Raw genomic sequence first — 19,828 nt, 5'->3', positions numbered from 1 at the left:
TTTCACCAAGTAATAGGTCCTGCGTGGTAGAGTTCTGGCGGCACAGGCGGACGCCCATTGCAAAACTGCGCTTTAGGAAAAGAGTAATACAGTTACATTGCGGTTAGCGGTAAATTTCTTATCATTCCCTTCCTTTAGATTTAGCTATTTCATATTTATGTTCTTGTACAAAATAAGGAACCAACTAGTACTACTACTAGTATGCGTGTGTCCTCCTCCGTTCCCCACAAAAATAACCCCGCCTGGACGTCGCGTCTCAAAGCACGTGGTCTTTCTTTTATGACGCGGTTCTCAAAGTGGTTCATTAGATTATCGTGTGACGTGTCGCAGAAGTGCGCAACTTCTGTCGATGACGTCACAGTCGCGAAGAGAGTGCTGCACCGCCACCTCGCAGGTATACACAGTGCTGGTTGGCCTTCGGCAGCTATAGTGATCCCTGTATACGGGAGCCACACACAGCAGCACTGAATGCGTGCCGACGAGCAGGTCCGTCCGACGTGCGTCGCGAAGGAAGCCCGCCGATAACGCGCAGTCCGACCGCTCGAGCGCGACAGGAGAAATTGCTTTCACCCAAGACAAAACGCAAAGACAAAGACAGGGACCCGGACTAAAGGACAAAAAACAAAGGTTCGTCTCTCCGTGAGCCGGGAAGGGCTCACGGGTGGCGTTTTCGGTTTGCAGTGTTCACAGACAGAGAGGGAGCCGCGACCACCTTCGGCAAACATCCGGCGACCGGAAGCTAAACGGGCGCGCAACCGGCGCGAGTCGTGAACTCGCCCGGCGCAGCAAACCGGCGGCTGTGCTGTGCCACAGGCCTGCACGCGGTGCCACACGCGCGAGGTGTAGTGCGGTTCGTTATGACGCAGGGCGTCGCATTGAACGAGAAGAAAGGAAGCCGAGCAGCTCGCTTCTTCTTCTTCTTCGTTTTTTTTTTTTTGTCAGTCACACTAAACCGCACGAAGCCGAAAGACAACGAGTACACGGAAAGGTTAAGAGAAACTAACTGTACTTTCATTTGAAATGTGGAATTAATAAGTGAAATAAAAAAGGAAGCGAAAGTGGGGGCAAACACGGCCTGCCAACGTTGGGAGCCAAACTCGCATCATCCACATTACGCGCGCGATGCTTTACCAATGTAGCTGTGATGGCCGCTGTGTGCTACATGTATTTGGACCTGGGAGTGTTATAGCCAGCGTCACTCGCACGTAATGCGGCAGATGTGGGTTTCCGCTCCCACCGGCATCAAGTTGTCCTTTTGTCCACTTTCCCTTTTCTGGTCACGTTTCAATTAAAACCGCGGTTAATTTCTCCTACGCTTTCCTTGGCCTCACAGTTTGTTGGCCTCATAAAGGGCGTCGCATCGGCATTCATCAAAATACTCGGTGCGAGAGAACGCTCGTATATCGGCTTCGTGCGGACAGTTTCCTAAAAAAGAATTCGACTTTTGTATCGGCCGAGGACTGAGAAGCTGAACCAGAGTTCGCACGATGCCAGAAGAGACGTTGTCCCTCTGGGCTGTCGAAAAAAGAAAAAGAAAGAAAGAACCCAACAGCTATATACGAACCTGACCACATTCCCAGCAAAGACCATGCGCGCATGATATTCTATCGTATTGAAGGCAGCAAAACCTCAAAAGGACAATACATTTTTAATAACAACTTTTCCAAGAGACGTGCACGCAGGCTACCACAAATGAACAATGAATCAAAAGGTCTCATCGTAATCTTACGAAAAAAAAGCATTTTATTAGATATTTAATTGCTCTTGAAGAAATACATTACACCGCAATTTAAGTATCATTTTTGCGGCGTACCGAATACACTATCGCCACTATACTGTCGCCGGATAGTCAAAGAATCTACGCAAAAAAAGAAAGGCACGCACTTAACGTGCGCAAAGAAAGCTTCGCTGTATCTTAACCACGACGCGTTAACGCGTCGCACATCTGTTTCTTCTTGCGACACCGTGCAGGCATATACGGAAGCGCACGCGTGCAAATATTGGCTCCCGAGGAAATGTGCCGTCCATAATTGGTTAGGTCAGGTTGGCTTAGACGCTGTCGTCGAGAAGCTGGCGCACCGCGAGCTCCTCGACTGCTCCGGAATGGCTGCATATAATTGGCGGTAATGTCTCTGCCGTTATAGCGCAAGCGCTTTAGATGTGGGTCACGAGGCATGATATAGAGACACGGAAACACGTCGTGCCGCTTCGGCACCCGCAGCGCACTGAAAATGCGCGCGAGCGCCTTGGTTGAAATGCTGTAGGGAATTATGAGGCGCTGATACAACATCTCGTAAAAGAAACCCGAAGCCGTTGTTAGTAACGTGAGGTTACTAACTCACTGTCAGGAGTGTTTCGAGGTCCCTATAGCAATGCGCAGCTTGTAACGGCAGGTTAGTTAAAGTAGCTATGTCGGCAGGCTCGGTGCATGAGTAAGAGAGAGAGAGAGAGATAGAGAAAAGAAAGAGAGATATTTACCAGAAAATTGTCTGGTTGGCTGCTCTACGCAGGGGGAGGGGATCAGGTGAACAGGAGGATGTGTGTGTAAAGAAGAAAGAGGGAGAGAGATTGAAAATGAAAGAGGCGGTGAATTAGTGCACACGCTTGGGCAGCAAGCACAACGCAGTCACGCGCTCGGGCAGGCTAGTCGTTCTAGATATTGCGTTGACTGCCTCCTGGGCCGACGATCCAATGGGGATGGTATTACAGTAGTATCTGCACAGAAAGCAGAGGATTGTCCATTCGCTAAACTACATTGTCCTTGTAAATCATATCGGGGACAGTGGCACAACACGTGGTCGGCGTTCTCTTCGCAGCCGGGAGCATCACGTGCAAGAGAATATATGTGCCAGTTTTTCCGGTTAACACCGAGTGTAAGCTATTGTGAATGCAACTCGGATAAGCACAGCCCACGGAGAACAGACATGCGTCGCGTCCGTGCGAACCGGGCGGAGATTGCAGCCGCAGCGAATTTGGTTTTGGTTCGTGCTGTCTAGCGCACCTTACGCTTGCAGTATTCCACTGGGCTAACGTATAAGTGTGCCTGCCAGATGGCGCAAATGAGGACTGGCGTCGCCGAAACTGTATTAGCATGTGCTATAGAAGGTTAAAACCTAATAATGCAGTGATGAAATACGCCGTCGTCAACCTCAATGCGAGTTTGTATGGGTGCGCCAGCAAATTACGTTCACTCGTTTCCGTGACGTCTCGGCGGAAGCGAACTTCTTTCAATGTCAGCGTCTGTGCTGCGCAATCGTGTATAACACTATCACTGAATCACACGTGAGCGCACGACATGCGTAATCGCAGTACGGCGCAACATCGCGGGGAGCGTATACAGCTGTTTTTATACAAGTGCCACGTATATAACCTCCATATCGACTGCACCAACTGAAACCATGCGCGCATGTTTTTTAATCAAGATCAACCTTCAACGCAAGTTTTCTCCCTTTCTTTCTTGAAGAAATGTTGCAATGCAAATTCAAGGAAGAAGATAATAAAAAAAAGAAAATGTGCGCTGAATGGAGGATTGGTACAGACGTGTTATTTCTTAATAAGTCCTTTAGCTGGAACCCCTCACACTTGCTTGCTGGAACCCCTTATACGTTCACCTTTGGTTGGAACTTGGACCTGCATGGTCATTCTTATATGTGCGTGCTATATAGCTAGGCGTGTCTCCTTGTGTTCGCTAGCTGTGCGCGTCACTGACTTTCATGCAACACGCACAAACTGTGCCAAGTCGTAGTTATACCACGCGTCTCTTACTCGTATATACGCATTCGAGCATTCGTGGAAGCTTCCGGCTTTGATGCCAGATGGCGCAATATAATGTATTGATCTGCGCGCTCGCGTGGTCGCTATTCGTTTCTCGTCGCCTGTATACGCGTTCTTGCTTCGCACAATAGCCGAAAGCACGAGCGAATAAATAAAAAATAGGAGAGGAAATAGGTCAAGACTTAGCGATTCTGAAGGAAAACGCTGTGTCCTCCTTGCGTCCTTTACCGCAGCGTCGGTCGCGTGGCGACGCGCGTCGGGCTTTTTAAGAATGGGCCTCGCCGTCGCAGCAGCAAAACGCGTTATCGCGGTTAGCGTTCGCCGGCCACGCACGTCCGCCCGAGCTCGCCGGAGTAGATATAGTGCAGCTAGTATTTGCATAAATAAGAATGAAACGCCAGCCCGCTTACGTCGAGAAGAGACTACACGACGCGTTATCTGCGGTGATTCATTAGCACCATTATACAAAGCGATTGGCGGAGCCTACTTTTCATTTTCGAAAAGATCGTGATTCATTCATTCGTTTTTTCTGGGCCCCTTAGCTGTATGTCGTCTCGCACTGAACACCTTTGGCGTCCAATAAAGCAAAGCAGAAGAAGAAACAAAACACGAGGCCCTGGCAGGCCGCCGCGCCCTTGTCTTCTCACGTGATCCGGATATCGAATCTGTTTATCCCGATCGCATGCGGGGGCGCGCATGCATATTAACGCGAGCCACGCACTGGCTCCGTATGATGTATGCGTATAATCGCGCAATAGTGTGTTAGCGCCCGTGAAGATGTAATCACTCGTCCTTTCTGCAGAGAAAAAGAAAGAAAGAAAGATTACAGCGAAATAAATCAGTCTGTAAAGGTGCGGCTCGGTTCCCCGTCGCACGAGAAAGAGCATAATGGCGCTAGCGCCCTTCGTCGACGCGGCATCCAAGGAAGGTGCGGACAAGGCATACGGTACACTCTGTCTCACTAACGCCATGCAGTGGGGCGGAAGCTACACGCCGTGTCAGCCAATTAGGAACGTGAACCGGATGCGTGTCTCGAGGAGAGCGGACGACGGCTCGCCCACTGTGCGCCGCTAATCCTCCCGTAATCCCTCCACTTAGCTGGCTTAGCGGTGGACAGCGGACGAGCCGTTCTTTACCGCAGTTCTCGTTCCGTGGTCGGCCGATCCGACCCGTACGTAGCCTTCGCCGCACTGCACGGAGCCACTGAGACTGAGTATGGGCATATAGGTATATATACATTAAGCGCCAGTGTGCGAAGCATTTCCATTCTATACGCGTGCCGCGCATGGAGTCCTTCGCTTGGAGCTTATCGGAAGCCGCTCTCTGTAACTCAAGCTTGGCGGCTTTGGGGCTGACTACGCGTGTGCGTGTGTGTGTGCGTGTGTGTGTGCGTGTGTGTACGCGACAAGTCCGCGGAAGTTGGGGACGCGACGGCGCTGGCGCGCCTCGCATGTTGCGCGCGGCAGATCCCCGCGGCTAAGATGTTCGCTGCTGCAGCCTGGCCGGCCGCTCGCTTGCGCGCGCGTGTGTAGCCTTGAGAAAGAGGAGTGAGCGAGCTTGAGCAATACTCGGAACAATCGCTAAGGCCATCGAACCAAACGGCACCCTTCGACTATCTCCTTTATATATATATATATATATATATATATATATATATATATATATATATATATATATATCGTTCTTTCTTTCGATCTTGGGTCTTCTTGGACTCGGAAGCCGGTCGGTCGCTCCGACGAAGGCACCCCCGGCGCTATAATGGAGCAGGATCGGCGCGCACGGCTGAACAGATATCCACGCGCACTCAGACGCGCGCACACAGAGAGGCGCCCGGTCGCTATGTGGCGCCGCTCCCGGGGTGAATTGCTGCAGACGCTGACGCAGAGAGCTATACATACTTTTTTTTTATTCTCCTTTTTGGCCGTTTTCCTTGCTTTAAGCGTTTTCCTTCCTTCTTTTTTATTTTTTTTTACCCTCAACGGGCTGGGGAGAGGCTGAGTGATCTTCGGCTGCACATCGATGCGGAAAAGAGGGCCACGTTATACACTATAGATACACGTCCGCGCTCGGGGAAATAAGTGCGGCGATCGACCCGCGCATCCGTGTTCGTTGGAGATCGGGGTTAAAAGGCGTCGAGGCGCGCTGAAAGACAGCGCATTGCCTCTCCGTACGTACGAAGCGAAGAGGCGAGCGCTTTCAGGAGGGCACCGAATGGGCCAGATTCCAAGGTGAAGAAAACGGAAAAGTAGCGGCGGAAACCGCGGCTGTTTAAGCACCACTCTTGCCGGCACCGCTGCAACGACGACGTCGTAGATTTCGAAGCAGTTTTGCTGACTCGGGCCTTTCTTGGGCTCCCGGATGCTTTGTGCCCGTCTGCTAGAAACTAAGCGTTAAAGAAGCACTTTTCGGTGCCGCACGTAAACGAGTGTCAGTGCATTGGACAAATATTGGAGAGTTTGGGGAGAGAGTTATCAGTCAGTGGGGAGTTCTGCAAAGCGGTATTTTTCACTCTGAAAATAATACCCGATTAATAGGCTACCTTAAAATATAGCATGCATGCGGTCTCCCTTTTTCTCTTTATTTGTTTTTGTTCGCTCGCAAAATGACGTGCCGTTTCGGTTCACTTTCCGAAATCTCTGCCCACGATCGTTTTGTTCTAAAGGCATGAGACAAGTGTGACTTGCAGCTGCCGCACTCGCTATTTAACACACTCTTTCTCTCTATCTGCCCTCTCCCTCGTTCTTTCTATCCGTACTGAACAGAGGTCCAGGCATTCCGAGCGACCGTACCCAAGTGGTAGCCTCGAGCAGCTTTATAGGTGACAGCCGAAAAGACGTCGCCGACCGCTCGACCGACCGGATCGGACTGTCGCGCATTCTCGTCCGCGCGCGTACGCGCAGCTCCTCAAATTGAGCGACGTCGCTGTCCACACCAGCGGCAGTAGGGACACAGCCACGCGACGACCGTTAATTCCACGCTTTCAGACGACGTCTCAATCACACACACCTCTTTCCTCACACTATCCCTCTCTCTCTCCCCTCCCCCCTCCCCGCCTAAAAGAACCTGGGACACGTCGCACGTCACCGGACACGTACACGCAGCCCAGTATATACAGAGACCGCGACGCCACCAGCTGTCCACGCCACGAGACCGAGTTCGTGCAGGCGCGCGCAATAGGGTTGCGAGCCGAGCTGCTCCTCTCGCGCGACGACGAGCGACACGAGGGAGGGAGGACAGGGGGGAGGGGGGCATGGGGGGTGCGCCGCCGTTGTTACCGGGGCCGGCTCGGCGACAAGTGTGCCGAACGACCGCGAAATGACGGGTTTCGGGCGACGGCAAAATCGCGGTTCCTTCTTCCACCTGCGGCGAGCCTTGCGACCACGCCTTCCTCGTTGCCGCATCGCACGACGTCGAAGTATAGGAGCGCCGGTTGTTCGCCTCCGCCGACGGCTTCATTCAGAAGACATCGCGCGCGGCTCTGCCATGCCATCCGTCCGCGGAAAGGTTGTTCCGAAGCGCGCGTTTGTGCACGGCGTAGTGAACCGCGAGGCGTGCTTACTATACGCTCGGTACGTGTATGTGTACGAGAGGGGAGGCGGACACACACCGGAAGGGGATGTTTCGCACGCGCGTCTGTCATTGAGCGTGCGTACGCAATCGAACGAGCCACCACATTGAGGAGTACGTGGGGAAAAAAAAAAAAGAACAGACGCGAGAAGGCAGTGGCGGGTGGAGAATAGAAAGGGGCTGATTTTCGAGGGGGCTTCGAACTCGAAATGCTGGAATTCGTGCGACGCTACGCTGTCGTCCCCCGCGGAAAACCTCGTCTTTATACTTTCATTCCTTTCCTTTCATTTCTTTTTGTTTCCTTGTTTGTTTCTTTCTGTACTGGGACAGAAGGCGGAGTAAAAGCAAGAGGCTTAGTAGCCTAACAAAGCTAGGGCTTTGATCCAAATAGAGTGCGGCGGGCAGGCCAGCAAGCACACTTTTGTAACAACATCAGTTAACACATTTCAATGCAAAAAGGAAATAGCCCATATAGGCATAAGCAGAAAAAATAATTTCGCACGCGTTTACAAAACGTGACATTGATAAAATGCATGCGTGTTTGCGACCCTATATGCAAGTATACATGCTTTTACGATACTATATTTATACTGTGTAACATATGACAGGGAAATAGGGAAATGGTAAATTTCTCTGTACTAATACAGAGAAAGCGCGTGAAGCTAACTTGCGCTCCTGTGGCCGGCGCTGCATTCTGTAGCTGTCACGTAGATAGAAACGTTGCTGAACGAATCACGCGTACTGAGTAAGGCGTGCGAATCTTAACGTCGATAGAAGTGCGTGCTTGGTGCACGCAGAAGAAAGGAAAGGAAAGACACAAGAAAGAAAAACGTAAATGCGTACACAAATCAGGGTTCTTTTTTTTTTCAAATTAAGACTCCTGTTATAAGAATGCTTGCCTGTAGCTCTGGATTGCAAGCCTGTAGCAACACTTGCTTACGTTCCAGCTCAAATTTCTAATCCCGACAGTCAAGTGTCCGAAGAAGCGGGAAGGTTTCGGTGCCGTTTAGTGAACTAGCTATATGCTTGGTATTACGCGCGAGTGATTATTGAATTGCACACATTCTGAATGCGAGATTTATGAGCCGTGCAACCGGGGAATATCGGCGCAGCACAAACAAGCCCAGATTGAACGCCAACTTGGGGAACGCCTGCCTTGGCTTCATCGGCTGAGGAAAATTCAACGGCGCTTTTAACCACGTAGTTCCGTCAGGCTATAGTTTTCCCTATATAGAGACACAACGCGTCTGTGCTCTACGTTCGACGGCGATACCGACAAACTCGCCTTAGAATTTAGCTTACAAAGGGCAGGAAGAGAGCAAACGCGCAGCTTGGTCATACAAAAACAAAAGTAAGAACAAAAAAAAGAAGCTAGAGACAGCAGAGGTGCGCGCGCGAGTACAAAGTTGGGGGAGAGAAAGAGAGAGCTGGGCAGCGAAGAACGTCCATGTGTACGCAAACAAGGCACGCCGCGTGTAGACAGACATATATATATATACGGGGGGCTACACTCCGGCACAGCGCGTACACACACACAGGAGGCGCGCGCGCGGGCCGCTCCAATTAGCGCCGGGCCCGGTCGGGGGAGGAGGCGTCGCTCGTTAGGGAGAGCTAGGCGCGCGCCCGAGCGCGCACCCATACACACATTGGCGGCGTCGGCGACGCGCTCAGTATGCTCGCGTCGTGCGCGCGCCCGAAGCGAGCACTTTCACGGCGCTGCCACAAAGAGCGGCGGACCGGGCGGGAACGCGATAGCGATCTTTCATTAACGCCCATGAGTGGATGGAAAAAAGAGCGCCGGCGCAGCGCTCCCCCCCTCTCTCTCTCTCTCTCTGCGTAAGCTAGCCGCCGAGGCATGTATATCACGCGGTGTGTGTGTATACACCTATATCGCCTCCGCTGCGAACTCTCATCGCCGCTGCAACAGTGCAGTGCACGATCGCAGCGAGGACTCGCGCCGGCCGCTCGTTTTTGATTGCTCGCCGGGACGTCTCTGTTAAGCCGTGGAAGAAAGGCCGCCGAATCGCTGGGCATTCCATCAGATCCGCCTCGGTTTTAATAGGCTGCGAGCATTAGCGCCGCTCGTTTATATGTACCGGGCACCCGCAGATTACCGGAAGAAAGAAAGAAAGAAAGAAAAGAAAAAAAGATAAATTTCTACACGTAAGAGGGCGAACGTTGAGGCGAAGGTGCCCGTAAGCTCGCTCCCGAGATTGAGGCCACGCCCGAGCGAAAGAGAAATGCGAGGCTCGTTGCGTCGGGTGGGCGCGTTACTCTGAGCGCATAGCGCACGCACCTGTTCGTAATCAGCGGCGGTGCGAGGCGTGAGGGCTGCGGCCTAATAAGTGAAGACGTTAATCTCTGCCCTGTGCACGCTGTGGAGGCGCTCTCGTCGATGGCGCGGTTCCCTCTGAAACGCGCCGCCTATGGGCGCCGTTGAGGGAACGGGTGATGTGGTCCGGCGCGGTCGTGCCCCGGCGCTAATGAAACGTTTGCTGGTCGGCGTAGGCGAAAGCGTTAAGAATGAAATGCAATTCACGATTTGCTTTCCTTCTTTCTCTTTGCTTTTCTTTAAACGAAAATATTTGCTTCTGACTTCGGTTAACTTGTTCTCCGTCTGTATACAAAAGGCTGCGGTTGGCTGTATATTCCATTTATTTCACGGACCGACGTCAATTGCTAACTTGTCCGCACTGTAAATCAGTTGCTTTGTATACAAAAATCGGGCGAACACCGAGCGCCCGCCGGTTTGAAGTATCATGCCTGTACTGTTCATACTACGTCATGGTGCTGATACGGCATAGCGTAGCTTCCTTACAATGGCGCTGAGGGCAACAGCTGGGCAAATTCAGAGTTTCAGACGCCACGTAGAACGTATCAAACGCCTGGCGTGGAACTTGAGAAATTCATAACTTTTTATTTAACTGACAGCTTCGTCAAGAATCTATAGGGACAGCTCGCAGCGTACCACTCAACAGCCCGGACATATGCCTTGGAGCCGCGCTTGCAATGCGACCGCAGTGAGTTGCGACACCGGCGAGACGGTTGTCTTCACCCCGAACGGAGTCGGTTTCGCCGCTCAAGTCGCATCGCTAAGCGCGTCTCGAGAAGCGTGCGGTATGGAAGCTTTGTTTCATCGTTGTCGCCTTGACGTTGCTTGTACAAACAGTTTCATTTTTATTGCACCGTGTAAGTTCTCCACCTCGCAAGTGTGGTGACACCTATCCTCCACCTCGCAAGTGAGGATAAGTGTTGTTGGACTGTTCTCTCTATACGCCAAGCAAAAGAAATTTTCGTGGTCTCTGGTGTCCGTGCTCTCGAGTGTTTTGCTTGCAATGTGACACTCAAGAGGAACCTCGTTTGCACCTGCCTAAAAACACCTCTATTTTATAACACTTGATTTTATTCTAAATAACTATTTATGTGCTGTTAGTGACTGGTGCCACAACTGGAAGAGAGAGAGAGAGACAAAATACAGAGAAAGGCAGAGAGGTTAACCAGAGGTAGTTCCAGTTGGTTACCCTGCGCAGGTGGAAGGGTTAAGGGGGATAAAAAGAGAAACAGAGTGGAAGGGGGAGATAGAAAGAAATAGACAAGCACGAACAAAGCGCGTACACTATAAAACAGTAGGGGGCGGCATTCTTAGAGTGTCGTGAAGTCCCGTAGACCACAGGAACCTTAATAACGCGACTAAGGCCTTCAACATGGATGTCCTTTCGGAGCATTGGCCTAAAGCTTTTAGTTCTGATAGTGGAAGATTGTCCAACTGGTCCAGTACTCTGCACATCACGTGTCTCTGAACACTGTATCGCGGGCAGACACACATAATATGTGCGAGCGTCTCGTCGATGTTGCATGTGTCGCACGTGGGGCTGTTGGCCACTCCAATGAGGAAAGCATATACGTTCGTAAAGGCAACGCCTAGCCACAGACGGTAGAGCATGGTCTGTTCACGTCGTGGTAATCCAGGCGGGAGGTGCATCCGTATGTCCGGAGACAACGACCTCAAACGACACATGGTGAAAACATTTGAGACCCACAGGGGCAAAGTACAATCACGGGACATCAAACGCAGCCCAGCCGCAGCGTCTGTTTGCGAAAGCGGATTGAGGACTCGTTGACCACTTTCATGTGTAGATCGGGCGGCTTCGTCGGCGTGGTCATTCCCGCTGATGTTAAAATGAACACCTGGCCTAAGAAATTCGGCACATATATCATCAAAGCCATGACGAGGAACACAACATAATCTTTCAGTGGCTTCCAGGACATTGCAACAACTGGAAGATGTCAATAAATATCACGAAGTGCAAACAAACCACCTTAACCCGAAAAAAAGTTCCATTGAACTATTCTTACAAAATTAATAGCGTTTCTTTACAACTAGTAGAACACTTTAAGTACCTTGCCATAACGATCAGCTCGAATCTCAATTGTAGCCCTCACATTAAAAACATACTTTCACTGGCATTCAAAAGACTTTGGCTATTAGACACCTGTTAAAACATGCATCCACTAAAACAAAGCTTGTAACCTGTACTTCACTCGTGCGTCCCTTACTAGAATATGCTGACGGGGTTTGGGATCCCAACACTAAAACGGAGAAAGGCTCTGTAGTTCTACACCACGCCAACGGAAGACAGGTATCGATATCTGATCTTATCAGCCGCTCCGGTTTTCCCACCTTTGAATCCCGCCGAAAAATGCACCGCTTGAATATGTTATTTGCCATCATCAATAATCATACCAAAATTTAATTTCGTACTTATATGCAGTACAACAGAAGACGAGAAACTCTGCAAAAACACCATAAAATAATTGTAATGCCTCAGTGCAGAACTAATGCATACAAGCTGTCCTTCTTTCCAAGAACGATAGTCGATTGGAATAAATTACCTTACGACGTGTTCACCTTATCACCACCCCCGATGCATTTTTAACTACAATAAGTTCTAGCCAATAAGTTTTGTGGGCTTTGGTTTATTTTTCAATGGTATGCTTTTGAAGCTTTCTGATTTTGGATTTGAATTTAATGCGATTGTCTTGTTTGTTTGTTCCTGATTTGCTCCGCAGAAACTTTACTGTGTGTACATTTGTTTTTCTTTTGTTGTTGTTTTTATTGTTTTCTTGATGGACCAAGAACTTGTAAACGTCTCGTACTTACAGCTGCCTTGGCTACCAAAAGGCGGCCGGCAGTGTTGAACAAAGAAAGAACACCCAGGAATATTTGCTCTTTACGTGAGCTTTGCGAATGATGCCATTGTATTTTCATCTTCAAATTGATGATTTGATTGGGATCACCGCTCTGAGCGCGTGTATATCAGAGAGGCAGCCGGCGCCACCTACAGGCACCAACATTTGCTTAGATACAGATGATATCAATAACAAAAAAGCTACGATTCATCTTGACAGCCTACGGGCGATGATACCATTGGTTGCTTCTCACTTTATTTCAACCACGTGCTGTTTGAGATGTTGAAGAGAGGATCATATTGCTAAAACATGTATAAACATAGGCAACGCAAAATGCCCAGGTGCGCGTCATTCAACTCACCTTCGGAGATGAGCCTCTCGCGTATCTCCCAGGCGAAGATGGTGGGGTTCTCGCGCTTGTACTGCTCGATCTTGGCGACCACCACGGGCGTGGCCACCTTGGGCTTGCTGCCGCCGATGACGCCCGGCCGCAACGAGCCGCCCTCGTAGTAGCGTCCGGCATTCACGCCAGCCGTGCAAGCTGCACGTAGAGAGAGAGAGAGAGAGAGAGAGAGAGAGAGAGAGAGAGAGAGAGAGAGAGAGAGAGAGAGAGAGAGAGAGAGAGAGAGAGAGAGAGAGAGAGAGAGAGAGAGACGATGTCATCTCGACCACGTTCACCGCACCACACTGGCTTGTGCACATTCTCAAACTCATCGCCTATACAGAATCGGTTCCGAATTTCATCGAACAATCACGGGCAATGAAATGCATGACCTTTTGCAAGGAATGTCATTGAGTATAGTGCTGGACTGTACATCGGCTGGTGACCTAGAACTCGTTCGCAGAAAGAACGCGCAGCGCAGACATGTTTTGTGTATCTTAAAAAGTGACGTCCCAAGTGTCACACGGCGCAGAGAGAAGAGGACAAATCGGAAGGGAAAACACGAGCACTCCTTCTTATTTTTTTTTTACGTTCCTGTTTGTCATGGTCTTGTTACGCTGTCTTAAGATGCCAAGCAATACCAACAGTAGTCCAACGTCGCGCACTGCGCGCTTTCAAAGAGCGGCAATTGTCTAAATGTGCGCACGTTTCTGTCTCCGTCATCAACGTCACATCGAGGAAACACATGCAGGGCCAACAGAACGGCGATGCGGGAGGAGATCGTGTAACTTGCTGAACATTGTAAACATTGTTTAGCACACGCACCCATGTTTCTTCTTTCATATACTTCTCGCTTGTGAGCACTTAACAAGGCTCTCGGGTCTGTCGTCTCCTCTTGCACTGCTCAAAAGTGCTGTCTGCTATTATTATTATTATCTTTTTTTGCGTGAGATTGTACAAACCGGCCCAGTTAGCAGCTGTTTAAAAGCAAGACTGCATGGTGATGCGTTATGTGGTCGCTGCAAAGCGATTATTGACGTTAAGTCGAAGGACCCTTGTTGTTGTGGTTGGTGCTGCTGCTCCCGCCGCCGCCCATGCACCAAGCTGTAACAGACCTTTGTACTCTCCAGATATCATTAAACTATCTCTCTCTCCACTCTTTCTTTCTCTCTTCAAGCAGGCGAGCGTATAGGTGTCGGTTCCAGAAGGTCACTTATAAATTGCTGTGCATTTTGTTGTACTTAGGTTTAATAATGATAAATAAATAATAATAAAATAAGGATGCACGAAGGTGCGATTCCGCACTTGAGCATCGATTTAACTCCGTATCATCAGCGAGCAGGTGTCACGTAGAGAAGCACGAAGCGATAGGCAAGGGGCAGTACACGTAACTCGGGTAGGAAACTAGTGACTGCCCGAAGCGAGTGAATGGGTGCAAGGGGGGGGGCTTGTTTGCATGTCTCGCCAGCGCGTCGAGGAAAGTGCGCTCAGCCCCGCTGTGCGCGCACCATTCGAAGAGCAACGAGGCCCACTGGACGACGCGCATGAGGCGACGGCCGACCCGCTTGTCATGCAGATGAGGCCCGCGCGCACCATGCCGCTGACCAGCGCTCCGCGCGGGCACGCTCAATACTGCGCGCTAACGAAGTGCTCGATGGCGGGGGGGAGGGGGGGTGGCACTCCGCGCGCATGTGTCGCTCGAGCACCCCCTTTTGTACTCCCTCTCCCCCACCCTTCGTAATTGTAGCCGCGCGGCCCACACAGACGGACGCCTGCTGCAGTGACCTATAGCGAGCCCGTGCGTCTCCTATATGCGTGCGCGTATACAGTGTGCGGCTCTCGCTTCGTCGCATTGTCCCGCGAGACCCGAGGAGCAAGCCATCGCGATCGAGAGGCGAGCGGCGGCCGCTTCCTTTGAGACCCGGTTGCATCAGGAGCGCGCATTCTGCCGATTTTGATGTCTCTGTCGGGAGCCGCTGTGCTTATACTGCTGCGCTTCCGCTGGTGCGGCTGCTCCATGCCGGCGTGGCTCGGGGCTTGCTTGCGCGACGACGCTTTTGATGCGCGCAGTCAAAGCACGTGGGCAGCGCTGTATATGCTGTAGCGACGTCAGCGAATGAAAGCGGTGCGGCCACGAGCCGTTACGCGAGCCTCTGTGCAGCGGCAAGATGGGGAAGCGGAAAGCACGGCTGCTCTGCGGTTCATCGTGCAACCAAGGCCGGCGCTTTCCGTGGGTGTGGCGCTTGACGCTTCCGGTAGAAATTATGCAGCGTCGCAAAAGGACGACCGCAGTTTAGCATGGATAGCGCACATATATATCCACGTGCGCTAACCAAGTGTGATAGGGCAGTGAACTACCAGCGCTCAATGTTACGTAAGAACGCTTTTTCTTATACATCTGTTGGGGTGAACGATGGGCTGACATTTCTAATAGCGACCGAAGTTTGATCAATTTACTTATTTCATTACTTTTTTATGATTTGAACCATTTTGCGGTGGCCGCACAAGTATTGACGCAACACTTCACACGCGTTCGCATTTTTTCTCTACTGCGTAAGTGAGAATTACCTTGAGTGCTTAATTGTCACATTTCCCAGTGACTTCCTTTAGGAAAAGCTAAATTTGTTAATGGCAAGCGGCCCTAACTTAAGTTTCTAACGCTATGCATGTGGTCGTTCGTCGGCGAACCGACAACGACATACAGGTGCTGCGAACGAGTCAAGTTAATCTCTCTCTCTCTCTCTCTCTCTCTCTGAAAGCGGGCATCGCACTTGAGAAAGCGAGAGCGAGTTGTTAAATGGCGAACTTGGTGCCTCGGAGGCGCCTCATCTATCGCGATAGAGAGGAGACGCGTCGATCAATCCGCACCGCGGGCACAGCCTGCCTCCCTGCTATCATATGTGTAGAGAGCCAGGCTTCTCATGGCAAGGAGTGCGCGGGCAAAGGCTGGGGGAGACGGAGAAAAAATCGGGGAGTTGGACCGAGCATCGGCTGGGCAAGGACGTAAATGATGCGACAGGAGCTCTTTCTGGACGACAAGCATGCAGTCAACGGCACTGGCAGCATCAGTAGTCAGTGGCACGTCCGACCGGGGTCTTCCGAAATATTGGCGATGCCCGCGGCGGCATCGAGCAACCGCGCGCTCCGTGGTGCTGCGTAGTTTCGTGCACCGCTGCCAACCCGTGAGCGCTTGCAGATGCAGAAAGTGGTGATCGCGTACACCGACGCGACGTGTCCGTCGCCCCATACCATTCCGCCTGGGGAAGTTCGCCTTAATGACCAAAACCGTTCTTCAGTGCACGCTATATATCCATATATATAAAACGTACCCGTAACGCGAATCATTAGAGGCATGCTCAGTACAATGCACGCGGCCTGCGTTTCTGGCGTTCCCGAAAGCCGAACGCGAGGAACCGATACGGCTCGGCTCGGCGACGTCTTCGCTGCCCCCCTGCGCATCTCGTTAAAAACCGGGGGGGTACGCAACCATAGGCGATCCGCGTAGCTTCCGGTGGTTCTGCGCGGAACTGCGGGGAATGCGGCTGGCGGTAGCCGCTCGATCGGGCCCTGCAGCCGCTGCTGCGGCATGCGCCACGATTTACGACTCGACGTCGCCGCAACGCTGGAGGCCCGGCCGGCTATCGCGTCTCTCATCGAACTCCGCGGCCACCGCCGACTCGCGCATGTGACGCTCGCCGCGTCCGCGCGGAAATGCGCCCGTCCTCGCTTTTGTGATGGGCGAAACCCCCCCTGCGGGTTTTGGAAAGGGCGGGGACAGTGTGTACGCGCCCGCGAGTGTGTGTGGTACGGCGAGTGGGTACCTATATACGTCGGTGGTGCCTGCATGCAGCTTGGCTGTACACAGGAGCGAAGTTTTGCTGAAATGAAGCGCACTTTTCTCGCAGCGTTATCGGCGCCCTGAGAGCGCGCGCAGGATTAATTAAGAGTAGGGCCTCTCAAGGCGTCTTGAAGGGAAGCAGTCCACTGCTTGAGAAGCATGCTGCCGATAGTTGTCTGGATTTACGATGCTATCTCGAGCGTCGTAAACTCGAAAGAGGGCAAAATGGCCGAGCGCCGCCGCGGTCCTCTAGCTTGCGGAAACAAGGCGCTTGGATGCTCCCGTGAGAGCGGGAGAAATGTGTATTGCGAGGGTCAATTTGTCTTGAAGCGTTTTATCTGCAGTGACAGTGGGAGAGGTGTTGTAAAACCGACTATCCGTAGGCAAGAGGCAGCCTTATTTGTCTATCTGCGTTCTTTTAGAAAATATATTTACTATTTTTTTGGTTTTTTTTTTGTAATGCAAGTTCAACTTGCAGAAATACTACGTCCTCCTACGGGGATGTTATTTTACGTGAGGTACTTAGCTTATATATGGCGGCGTTCGACCGCCAAATCCACTGGTGTATTCGAAGGTTCAAAACCCAGGCGTCTTTCAACAATATATTGAGCAAACTTGCAATTCTAATACTGAATTCCCGAATTGTGTTGGCCGACCAAGCTAAGCTCATTCCAATTCAAGCCGGCAGATAACAGCCATGTTGATAAACGGAGAATATACGAGAAAGAGATGAATTGAGGGACATGCTCGCTCAAGGCGACGTGGAGCATCCATTTCAAAAGCTTAGCTTACGAAAAACCCATACAGGTCAAAAAGTGTCACATTGCTAACCCACGTACGAAAGTCTATAACTCTATACACCCAAACAGTTAAGGATTGCCACTTCATCTACTAATAGAAGCAGCAAGCAGATAATGGCAAATTTTGGTTATGCGCTGAGAGTTCTTACGTGTCCTCTAGGGAGCGTCCTACCACAAAAATTTTTCAAATCGGCTCATTAATAGCCGAGATAGGAATATTTCAGTGCCGCGAACCCATGATTTCAGCAGGCGACCTCCACTGCAAAGCGAGACACTCTCTCCGCTCGCCCCGTCTAGCCTCCGCAAGCGAAATTCCTTCCCTGCGTTCTCCCACACTGAACCTCGAGGATCATGTGACGTATACGTCGCGGGCCCGCCTTCAATTTTTTTCTCCTCGCTTTTCCACTTCCGCTGACGGCGTTGCGCGCAGGCTGTTGTGATTGTCTCGTCTCGCGCAGCGCACGATTTTGCGCGCTGTGCACAAGGACACGTGACTAGTGGTAAATAGTGAGGCAGAACAAGCGGATCACAGAACATGATCACGCGCTGGAATACGGTAGAAAATGGCATAGTTTCGGTATCTGGGCACGTGACTGCACGACCGTAGGAACAAGCAAACGAAGAGGAAGTACATCTCTCTTGCTTCGATGCGAAGTAAAAAAAAAAAATAAACAAGCAGACATTCCGTTTGTGTGTTTTATTATTTCTCTAAACTTGAATTCGTCAATTCAAGCAACAGATCACACAAATGGCAGATGTTGCCTGGAATATTTATCGAAGTCAGGTGTCATCACGAGCGACGCCACACTGCGGACACGAGTACGTAGGCATAGGGACACGAGTACGTCACCGTCCAGCTTGGAACGTGGTCGCCGCGAGGGAAAGGGACAATGGCGTTCGCATTGAAATTTTAGACCTTTCCGCGGCGCGTATAGCGATGTTATTTTGTGCAAACAAGATGGTCAGCGCGCATTGTATGCTCTGCGGTCATCAGCTCAAAATGGCCAGGCCTAGTGAGGGGCCCTTTAACCAGACGCACGTCCGGTTTGCTACCCTGCACTGGAGAAATCGGTATCGGGACAGGGAAGATCTACAGAACACTGCGCCTGCCTCATATATAGCATGCACGCGCTCTGTTATGCAAGCAGAGTGATCTGCGTACACTGGCCGAACAGCGCTGGTAGCATGGAAATGATGGACATAATAAAAGTGTACCATTACCGCATAAAGCGTCCATGCTTTACACCTATATGGCTACTGGGAAGCATTAATCCTGAACTTTCAAGGGTCATTCTCGTTTTATTTATACATAAAGTTCTTACATATATATTATATATTCATGGTGCAGTTGTCGAACATAGAGCTGTAAGTCCACGCAGGCACTACATCCGCGATCGCAGAGACATGGCGCGCGAGAGCAAATTTTCGTTGACCGGTAACGCTGATAAAGGAATATGCAAGACGACGTTACAATTAACCAAGAAGACGCGGTGTACCTGAAACGGCAGTCTGACTTCCACAGGGCTACGTTGTGAGATTGTCTTCATTTTCTGAATACTGCATGGTGGATGGGGTCACTCAGTGAAGCCATTCGCTGCGCAACCTCAGCCCATTAATACCGAATCTTTCTGTACAGCGTCCTCCTAAAGATTACTGTTGCTGCCTTGGCGTCATATATCAAGTTCCTCATTCTCTGATGTAGATTGCTTTCTAATGCACACGGTTTCACACGTCAAAACCGGAATGCCTCCCCACAGGTTCCACTTGGTTTTCTTTCCGTTAGACGATGCACGTCAATGACTTGTCACCACACGGTGGTCCACACGAATAATTCCCCCGGGTTTGTGGTCCCTGGACAGTTTTGAGGAGCAGCGCTTTGATACATCGTGGCACAGGACAAAGCGCTCTAAGCGCCTGATGAATTGGAAGCTTCCCGGCGGTTTTTGTGTACGTGTCACGTACACCGCTATACTGTCACACGTGGCGTATACGCGAAACTTCGGAGTGGGAGCTGACACATACTCGTGAATATAGCGGCGTCCTTCTTTATTAATGCGATAGCGTTAAGGAGCTCGTGTCGCAGAAAAGCCGGTGTCGTCGGCGTCGGTGTCGGCGTCCGCGGCGTTGGCCGTGAGCGATAAATCACGGCAGGCACTTCATAAATAAAAAGCTACTTCCAAGATGGGCTGGGTGGGAATCGAACCAGGGTCTCCGGAGTGTGAGACGGAGACGTTACCACTGAGCCACGAGTTCGATGCTTCAAAGCGGTACAAAAGC

At 51.0% G+C, this 19,828-nt stretch overlaps 1 protein-coding gene across 4 annotated transcripts in view; it reads right to left on the bottom strand.

Moving 5' to 3' along the window:
- The window catches only part of LOC142583058 (paired box protein Pax-6-like), a 218,037-nt gene that overhangs the window by 32,697 nt on the left and 165,512 nt on the right, over positions 1-19,828 (bottom strand). For all 4 annotated transcript variants that reach the window (XM_075693333.1, XM_075693332.1, XM_075693334.1 and 1 more), the window contains exon 5: positions 12,893-13,072. In XM_075693333.1, the coding sequence (XP_075549448.1) occupies positions 12,893-13,072 (180 nt within the window). The remainder of the gene's footprint in view (positions 1-12,892; positions 13,073-19,828) is intronic.

Source organism: Dermacentor variabilis, chromosome 5, assembly GCF_050947875.1.
Source record: "Dermacentor variabilis isolate Ectoservices chromosome 5, ASM5094787v1, whole genome shotgun sequence".
NCBI classification, from domain to species: domain Eukaryota; kingdom Metazoa; phylum Arthropoda; class Arachnida; order Ixodida; family Ixodidae; genus Dermacentor; species Dermacentor variabilis.
Note: the sequence above shows the minus strand (reverse complement) of the source record. Positions and strands in the feature narration are given on the sequence as shown.